We start from the raw sequence: 9,348 nt of genomic DNA on the forward strand, positions 1-9,348 counted from the left end.
AATACTGGGGACCGCATCCTTTCTGCGTTGGACAGGAAGGTTCTTCCTTATTTTGTCATCATCTTTCTCAAACTCTGAGAGTTTGTTCCTAAACTTCATTTTTTTTCCAGAGTACTTTTGAGTATGTCTAGGTCTGACCACTCTTGACACTGATAGTAACTTCTGCTGGAATGTAAATCCGTATTCTTCCCGTAGGCAAATACAAATACATCCTTTGATAAACTGTCCTCACTTCCACGTCACTGCACTAGAACCAATCTACCCTCTTCCCTTTAGCCGCTCATGCCATGGGGCCCAGCCGTGGGATCCGCACGCTCTGGTCAGCACTGATGAGCCATCAACAGAATTGCCAGCCCGCTAGTTCCTTCAGCTATGGGCTTGGCATATTCTTACTGACAGGAAAAGGGAGGCTTTGAAACAGGTCTTTTAATTGTTCTTGCACTTTGTTTAGCTTAGCTTTGTCTTTTGAGGATAGGTATTTACTTAGTATTCTAAAAGCTAATGCAGCTGTTCTTTTTAACACCTCAATGTAGTTGCTTATGTAGCTTTTGTAAAGAAAAATGTTTTTAAGATTACCTGATGTAACTTTTTGTAAAATACAAAACAAACACTTGTAAATCTGTAAATAGCTTTTGGAAAAAAATAAATTCAATTGATCTGCAACTTAACTATGGGAACAATGTCACTTTATTTAAATTTGTCATTCAGAGTATTTTTGAGTATTTTATTATGACTTGTTCAGGTTGCTTAGAAAGTCTTTGCATACGTTGGGGAGTGGGGACCTACCCTGCTAATGATGTAACAAACCAAGCGCTTGCTCACATGCCTCCTGAAAGTATTCCGAGTGTGTTTTCCGGTAGGCTTTATGTGGGGCAGGCATGGAGGCAGCAGGGTTTGGATCTAGGATATAGATGATGCTGATCTGTACTGCTTTAATAAGTAACTTTTCAAAAAGTATGCAACTAAACAAAATTAAAACAGGCAATCTTTTAAAATAAGAATATAGCGCATTTCCGTAACATGCAATAAATTAAATTTCTGTTACTTAACGGCAATCTTTTCCTCTCCTCTGTGCTGCCCTATTTGCATGGGAAAATGTCACTGAGGTAGTGTGTAATTATTCAGATTGCCTTTACTTACTCTAAAACTTCTGCCTTGAGCAAAATGGTGAATACTGTATGTCCTATGTTTTATTTCCCTTAGCATCAAACTACGTACCCGGCCTGCTTTCAGTAGTTTTTTGGACCACACTATTAATCCTCTGTCTTTCTGGAAAACCCTGTTCTTTGACAGATTGTGATTCTAAATCCTCCTCACACTGAGCAGAGGGAGAGCTGTGGGGTACCTACTCCAGTCATCAAAAGAAACTGTAACTGTTCACGCAGTATCTGAGCAGCCTGGTTTGTATTCTTCTTGGGAAATGACTTCTGACTTCATGAACTGGGGGCATTAGCAAGTAAACAGAGAAAAACATGCTGCTCTTCCTCGCCATGCAGGGATCATGAGAGCTGTGCCCACCTTCTCGCAAAGGTGGCTCACTTACCGTATTTGCACCTGCTTCCCTGAAAGCAAGGGGAAAACTTGGCTGATTCCTAGCGTTCATCACACAACCGCTTAGCATCAGCGGGTCTCAGCAGGCACTTCAACTCCTTGTCCTCTTCACAGCAAGGGCTAAAATACAACTTTGTATACAGTGATTAAGTCCTCCTCACTGACTGAGCAGTCCACGCTCATAGGTTTTCTTCTCAAAAACCAATTCCTCTGCAATTTAAATGCAGCTTAAGCGACTTGCAAGGTTCAACGCTGAATGCTGCTCTTGTTACAGGGTGAAGTGTCGCTATGGAAGGGACAGGACAGGCTGAAGGGATTCGCTGTCCAGTTCAGTGGGATTTCATTCGTCAAGACTCAAGTTCAGTGTACTTTTTGCAGATCGCTTGGTTATACAAAATAGCTGGAAGCGTAACTCCCAACCTGCTCTCAAGAGGTAAGTCTTAAGCAGGTGTTAGCATTCCTTCTCCTAAAATGGAACGCAAAGTATACCTGAGGAGTGACGAAATGGTACAGAGCCGACGACAGTATTTTACAGGTATCTGCTATGCTGACAGAAAAAAGCATGCTTCCACTAAGCGCAGATGTCCTCTACCTTACTGCAACATATTTTTTTCCTGCAACTGGATTAACTCTTGTCCTGACCTTTGCCATCTTAAGTTTTATGAAACACACAAGCTTTTGTTCAGCGACAGACCAAGAACCCACTAGTTTTTAAGAGTACCGCATTAAAGCAAAGCTCTGTAAGATCACTGGTGTTAAGGTCTCATCTTCCCTCCCCTTCCTATCCAAAAATATTCCAGTACTTGGAAAGCTTCCTATGCCAATTACCCTCTCAGCTATGATTTCCAGTCACTTTGACACAAGAACACGCTCTCTAGTGAAATAAACTCCATTCTCCTCTCTCCCACAGCAAGACATTTATTACATAGGTAACACAGTACTAGCAAAACAGGTGACAGACTTTTAATACCCAAGATCACATTTGACATTTTAAGGGAGGCATTGAGGACAAAGCAGTTAATTTGGGAGATCACACTGGCTCAGAAGAATAAATACCTTTTTTCATTACACATCAGGTATGTTAAGTGTCTTCAAACAATAGTTTCTTACATATCTTACATGTCACAAATGCACAAAAAGTTTTATCAACGTGTTTGGGTTGTGTGTTATTTAACAAGTACTGGGCATATAGTTATTTTAGAGATACTTTGCTTCTAACGAGCTCATCCATAGAATGGCTTGTCAAGTTTTGAACAAATACAGACAAATCAGCTCTGTGCAGCAAAAAGACTGAATCATGTTTAAATACAATTTCATGAAGGAAAAAAAGTCTAACTTGCTTCCAGATCCCTGGCTCTTCCCAAAAGCAGCGTTTGTGAAAAAAAAAAAACAAACCAAACAAACTATGTAGATAGATAACTTCAAATTAATTAGTATTAGACCCATTTCATGTTAGCTTAAAGCTGCGCTAGTGTTTTAGTTTGCTTTGCAAGTTACACGTGTGAAATGCAGTAGTATCTAGGGTGCTACAGCAAAGCATGGAAATAAACATCGTTGCTTGGTTTTGGGGAGGCACAAACCTTGGGCACTACTTGTTTATGCAGTTGTGCATTTGAAGATGATGGCAGATTCTGATAGTACAAGGAAGAAAACCAGAGCGATGACTTAGCCTCCACAGCTTTACGCTGTGTAGAGATTACTACATACAACTTATCAAAAGGGTTTAGGAAGGACTGTTACCAAATAAACCGATCTATTCATCTACCCTTTCCCCCTTAAACAAGTGAATTTTCCAAACTCATTCACTACACCAAGATTACATAGAACTGAATCAGTGTTCATAGGAGTTACAGTACAACCACCTTTATTGAACCATAGTACAACATCTTAAACCGACTGTAGTCTTGAATATGTAATACATCCTTAGGAGTAACTAGTATAAAAAGTATCAACATCAGTGGTTTGAATATAAAAATTTATTTAAAGTCAGAGTATGCAACAAATAAAACCTACAGAAAACAGATTTCCCCATCACAATCTGTTGCTTACCAAATAATATTGTGAAAACACATTCCTTCAGTCATTATAAAGTTCTTAAAATACAAAAGAAATTAAATTTTGTAAGAAAGTCTAGTAGACCAGAGACTGTTTCTTCCAGGATGTTTTGTAGAAGCAAGGCTACCCTTCAATACATTCCACGCCATCCTCCTCCACCCATACTGCCTTGCCCATAGTATCCTCCACTATTTCCACTGCCACGACCTGCAAACAATTGACACAAGGTCACGCATACATACCTTAAAAAAAGAAAAAACGTGATGGGTAATACGGAACAGTTGGTTGAAGATGACTTAACTTCTACTAAAATAACAATACTTCAGCAGTATTTTTCTAAGCAAGCATTTGCTGCAGTAGCAAAATGCATGAAAAACCCAAGCGATTTACAGTTTAAATTAAGCCGCCACCCTCCTTCCCTTTCTCCCAGCACAAATACTCCACCGCACACAAAGCCCACCACCCTTCCCGATCACCCATCAGAAGACGGATGTAGCAACACTTTCACAAAATGCATTTAAAACAGAACTTTTACTTACTATATCCACCCAAGCCATCAGGAGTTCCGTATCCGCCACTGTAATTGCTACCCATTCCCATTCTACCAACAGAGCCATAACCTTGATCTGAAACACAGAAAGTGCATCGTTACAGGCTTGGAACTCATTAGACTGTGCAAAATGTCAGCTAAATCTGGGATTGATGCGTACCCATTCCATCTCTGCCATAGCCTCCCATTCCAGAACCACCTCCAGCAGTTGAATTCAGGAATAGTTCAATATATCGATGCTCTGTAGGAAACAAAAAAGCCTTACTTTGTATTTTTTTTCAGAAACCAGAAGCACAGAGATACAAAGCAAAAAAACCCCCCTCACCTTACAAGTAACAGTTAGAAGCCAACAGGAAGTGAGTTTGAAGTGTGATAAATGGTAAAAAGGCTTATGATTTGTCTATTTACTGCACAGCAGCTTAAGTTAAATGCAGTTTAGACCTTTATATACCCCGCTAAAGCCTAGTCAATGAAAGCTTCAGGTGAACGTGACACTCACGCATATGATTTTTATCCTTGGACATGGCAGCTACTGCATCCTCATGTGTCACAAATTCCACATCTGCCTCTCCTGTGGCTCTTCCATCTGCCCCGATATCAATGTGAACTCTTATAGGATTCAATGGTGAGAAAAACTAAGAATAAAAACAAACAAACAAAAAAATCACACTGATGCAGAACTCAAGCCAGGTACTTTTTTTTCATCCCACAGTGGTTAGTGGAGCACTGCATTAATTTAATCTCATCCTACCACATAAATTTAACTGTTAATTTCCAAAGTATTACTTAGTGATAGTTGACCTTCAACATCAGGTCCATCTACACTTACAATTTATTATTATTACACAACTTGAAGAGCTCCAGCTACAGAGCTTAAGGAGCTTTCTTTAAAAGCAAAGATACAAACAAAAATTCCTGCTCACACACGCTGCTTTAAGCAACAAGTTCTAATATGATGCCATCCTGGAAAAGGAAAATGAATACTTGGTTTCTGAAGAAGCAGAGCCAAATAAATTTCTTGAAGCAAGGACATATTTATGGAATTCAAAAAAAGCTGTCAATCAGACCATTCTTCCTTGCTACAGACCTCAAAGAAATACAGTGGTATTTCTGACTAACAGCCTTTTTACCAAACAGTATGTGCAAAGGAACCTTTGGTATACTACTGAAGTACTACTCATCAACTTGCAGTAACATGCTCTGAATCAAAGCCTGAAGTTTGGCCCTCGTTCTCCGAGAGTCTTTAAGACTAAAGAAAACAATCAAACTGATAGAAGAAAATCTAGCTCAATTAAAAAAACCCCAAACAACAACAACAACAACAACAAAACAAAAAAGAAAACAAGCACAAGCTTAAGAATGGAGTTCTGCCTATATAATATAATATATAGGCGCCAACTAGTAAGGATGGAGCCCCCCTGTAGAGAGGCTATATTTAAACCAGGCCTTATATCCCAGGAAAACTTTTTCCCCTACAAACATGTATACTGATGCAAGAACGTACTCCCAAAATCTTGCAGACATTGCTTTTATCTGCCACCCTGATCTCTTACGAGTAACGGGATACTGTCCCCTCCAGCTGAACACAGCTCCCTACAGTCTTCCCACCCTGTCCCTCCTAAAACAAGTCTCAGGTCAATAAACAAATATACAAACTACAACCAAAGTTTCACATCTGCTATTGCTCTTTTACAAAATTATTAATCTTCAGTTAAGCTTAAACAAACTTCTGAAAGCTTTAAAATGAGGGTGCTGATTGCAACAACTGTTCTCTCTCCAGTACGCTTTTTATGGAAATGAAAGAGCAGAGTAGAGAGATTAATATTAAATATAGTTTGGCTGACTTCTTCAGTAATTACCTTTATAAAAGCTCATTTACTACTAAGCTTTGTAAAACTCACATAAAGGGCTGTGACTTTAGTTAGCAGCTGTATTAGAGCTATCAATCACTTGCTTGAGAATTTTAACTGAGTTTGGAATAAGGAAGACAAGAACATGCAAACTCTTGGCATTAGAAAGCCCTTTTCCCCACTGTACTTACATTAGCAATATCGTTTTCTGTTGCTCGAAAAGGCAGTCCTCTCATGTGAACAAAATGACCGCCACCATGGAAACCTGACCCTGCATCTCCAGCTCCACCATAGCCATGTCCTCCCATGCCTATTAAAAAACCCAAACCAAATAAAACCACACACCTGTAAGATCATGAAAAGCCAGAAAAGTGATTACTACTGTTTTTCTGAAAGCACTCACTTTATGCCACTGAATGCAAGATGTTTACACTTCCTGTCTATCAACCCAAACACTTAATCAGAAGATATCCTAAGCAATATATTTACACTTTCCCAAGATTCCCCAATTCCCCCCCTTTTTTAAACAACCTCCTTTCTTTACAAAATAATCTAATGAAGAAAGTGATTATTTCTGTCTTGGAAATACTAAGTCTTACAACTCAAATAATATAAAAATCTTTCTAAACAAACAATGAAATTTTTTTTTTACCTCTCCCATCTCTCATTCTGTCATCATAGCCATCATTTCCATAGCCGTAGTTGTTATAGCCACCATAATCATCAAAGCCACCATATCCTGTGCAATGGAGAGAAAGAAAGGAATGATTACATTATTACTGAAAATTCACCAAGCAACGCACAAAAGCCAATTTTTCAATCTTTGGGCACCCAGAAGTTTGCTAACAGCCTCTACAGACTGTTAAACCTGGATTTCTGAACAGAGCGCAAATGTAAAATTCCTTTGATATAGTAAAAAGACTGAAACATGCAAGTGAGAGATCAAATTCTGCTGAAAATACGGTTTCCTTATTACTTCCCTTAATCTTAAACACTAAGCCACATTTTTTGATACATTACAAGTAAAAATTTTTTGAGAGAAGTGTGTCAAACCTAATGGGTACTGCAGCTACTGCCATTTCTTTATTTCTTGACAAAGATGTCAGAAACATGAAACTGACAACAGAACCTCCATTCATTAGATAAACATACCACCGTCATATCCACCACCTCCTCGACGCATTCTGTCATACATACTTCCACGCCCAGCTCCATAATAACCCCCTCTTCCTCCTAATGGTCTATCATATGGTCCAGGTCGTTGTTGTCCCATCATCCTTCTTGGCATGTCACAGAATCCTCTGATTTCGCTCTTACTACTTTTGAAGATTTCAATATATCTAATAAAAGAGGATTTTCAAGGTACCAATAAGAATACACGCATAAGCTGTCTGAATAGTATAAAAGGCCATACTACGTTTTCTAGAACTAAACGTACAATCCAATAGAAGTGACTAGAGATACCATACAACTTAAGTTTCTCCTCAAAACCGTAAGAATCTTAAGTGTATAAAACCAAAACAAAACACTTTACAGTGGCAAAAATTACTATGTGAAAATTCTAGCTGTACAAATTAAGCATAAAACATGTCTTTCCAGTATGAGAAACATACTGTTGAAAAACAATGTCTAGCTATAGTAGCATTTATCACAAATTACCCTACACAAGAACGATTGAAACAATTTTCTGAGTTTAGCAAACTACCCAGAGCAATACTGTCTCCCCCACCCCCCAAATCTACTGTATTTCCCAAGTTAACTTAGGATCAGTTATAAAAATTCTTAAAAACAGCCAGTTCCATATAATGGTCCCCAACCCCCCCAAAAGCATTACTGACCCACAACCCCCAAAAATAAAGATTTAACACCATCCCAAACTCTCCATCCCCACCTGTGCCCTATTCTTTCCTTGTGTTTCCCCAGAGCATTTTCTGCTATCTCCTTTGAAGCAAACTGCACGAAGGCCTCCCCTGTGCTTCTCCCCTGGTAGTCCAGCGTCAATGTTATCCCATTTGGCACGATTTCCAACCCTTTAACCCAAGGACAAATAACCCCATCAAGGGGAACAGTGTTAAAGGCTGAAACATTCCCATCTGTAGCAAATACTTAAAGCATATCTAAACAACAACAACGAAAAAGAAAACCACCTTGTTTCCCCCATCACCCAACAATACAAGCCAATGATCTTTCATTAAACATTTATGGATTTAGCCATACTTCTTTTCTGTTTAAACTATGCAAAAATACAACCACCTAAGTTACATGAAGAAAATATAGCTACCAATCAAGCAATTTAACCGATCCAAATGCTAACATTGAGGTTATCCCAATATATGCATAATATGTTTACCACCTTGACAAATTAGATACATACTGTGTTTTACATCATCTATGGTTATTTGTACTTCATTTACAGGGCATAATTCTTACGTAAAATAAACTAATTTAACACAATCCCTCCCATCCACCCCATTAACAGCTATTACAAATTAAAATGTGCAAAACATTGCATAAAAGATACAAGAAAACTCAGTCACTATACTTTGACTACACTAGAGGTACCTTGGAAAAACTGAACAATCTCTTCTTTGCTGCAACCAAATGGCAGGCCTCGAAGTCGTACCACTGTTCCATCATTAGTTGTATCGTTTGGCCCATTATGTTTTCCACTCCAGTCCATCTTTTACTTAAACCAAACCCCTACAAAAAAAAAAAAAAAAAGGAAAATTTTTGAGATTCCATATATGCCTAAGTCCCTCCCCTCAAAAGAAATCCGGTAGTTTTTCTTCAGATAACTAGTATTATGGATAACGAGCTTTATTTCTGTTATGTATTTAAAATTCTACTTTATCACAGCTACACACATCTAAAACCACCCCAAACTCTGTCAGGGAACACATCGTGTGGGGAAGGCAGCACGTGGGTAGGCACCGCACATAAAGCTCATTATTTGCTCAGAGTACGTTGAACATCCATCCTGTAAGGTTTTGTGGGAGTGTTTTTGTTATTTTGGTTTTTTTCTTTTTTTTTTTTTTTTAAGCATGACAGTTCAAGAAGGGGTAGGAACCACGCAACGGTTCCTGCATGGAAACACAAGGCCTTCCTTTGTCTGCAAACAAAGCGCCACGGGCCACGCTCCCAGTTGTTTTTTGTTTGGGGTTTTTTCCCCCCCCCTTCCGGAAGCACAGGCGATGCATTACCTCGAATTACAAGGGCCCGAGACAAGACAGGGAACCGCAGGATCACCCTGAGGGGCAGCGGCGGCGGGGTCGGTGCCGCCCGGGCAGCAAGGAGGGCGCCGCGCACCGAGACCCCGGCGGGGAAGAGGAGGTCGGACCCGCG

General features: G+C 39.4%; 2 protein-coding genes across 4 annotated transcripts in view; one reads left to right on the forward strand and one right to left on the reverse strand.

Moving 5' to 3' along the window:
• Nucleotides 1-2,453: 2,453 nt before the first annotated feature.
• HNRNPH3 (heterogeneous nuclear ribonucleoprotein H3 (2H9)) lies at nt 2,454-8,768 on the reverse strand. 3 transcript variants are annotated; one of them, XM_009325810.1, is made up of 9 exons: nt 8,569-8,768; nt 7,898-8,036; nt 7,159-7,346; nt 6,659-6,745; nt 6,198-6,316; nt 4,656-4,791; nt 4,317-4,397; nt 4,146-4,232; nt 2,454-3,813 (listed from the first exon to the last, which is right to left on the reverse strand). In XM_009325810.1, the coding sequence occupies exons 1-9, from the start codon at nt 8,684-8,686 to the stop codon at nt 3,737-3,739; spliced, it is 1,032 nt and encodes a 343-aa protein (XP_009324085.1). In that variant the 5' UTR covers nt 8,687-8,768; the 3' UTR covers nt 2,454-3,736. The 3 variants fall into 3 exon arrangements, with proteins under 3 accessions (XP_009324085.1, XP_009324088.1, XP_009324087.1); XM_009325813.1 differs by having other exon boundaries at nt 3,393-3,848; XM_009325812.1 differs by having other exon boundaries at nt 3,404-3,813; nt 7,204-7,346; nt 8,569-8,707.
• A 279-nt stretch (nt 8,769-9,047) lies between these two features.
• Nucleotides 9,048-9,348, forward strand: part of PBLD (phenazine biosynthesis-like protein domain containing) — an 18,974-nt gene continuing 18,673 nt past the window's right edge. Inside the window, exons 1-2 of the mRNA XM_009325992.1 lie at nt 9,048-9,082; nt 9,190-9,336. Of these exons, the coding sequence (XP_009324267.1) occupies nt 9,048-9,082; nt 9,190-9,336 (182 nt within the window). The remainder of the gene's footprint in view (nt 9,083-9,189; nt 9,337-9,348) is intronic.

The sequence above is a fragment of the Pygoscelis adeliae genome, unplaced genomic scaffold, assembly GCF_000699105.1.
Source record: "Pygoscelis adeliae isolate BGI_AS28 unplaced genomic scaffold, ASM69910v1 Scaffold4, whole genome shotgun sequence".
Taxonomy (NCBI): domain Eukaryota; kingdom Metazoa; phylum Chordata; class Aves; order Sphenisciformes; family Spheniscidae; genus Pygoscelis; species Pygoscelis adeliae.

Coding starts and splice junctions, on each gene's coding strand:
- HNRNPH3 (XM_009325810.1), bottom strand. CDS start 8,686: ATGGACTGGAGTGGAAAACATAATGGGCCAAACGATACAACTAATGAT. Junction 7,347..7,897: donor AAGGAAAGAATAGGGCACAG/GTGGGGATGGAG, acceptor CTCTTTTATTAG/ATATATTGAAATCTTCAAAA. Junction 4,792..6,197: donor CAGAAAACGATATTGCTAAT/GTAAGTACAGTG, acceptor TTTTATTCTTAG/TTTTTCTCACCATTGAATCC.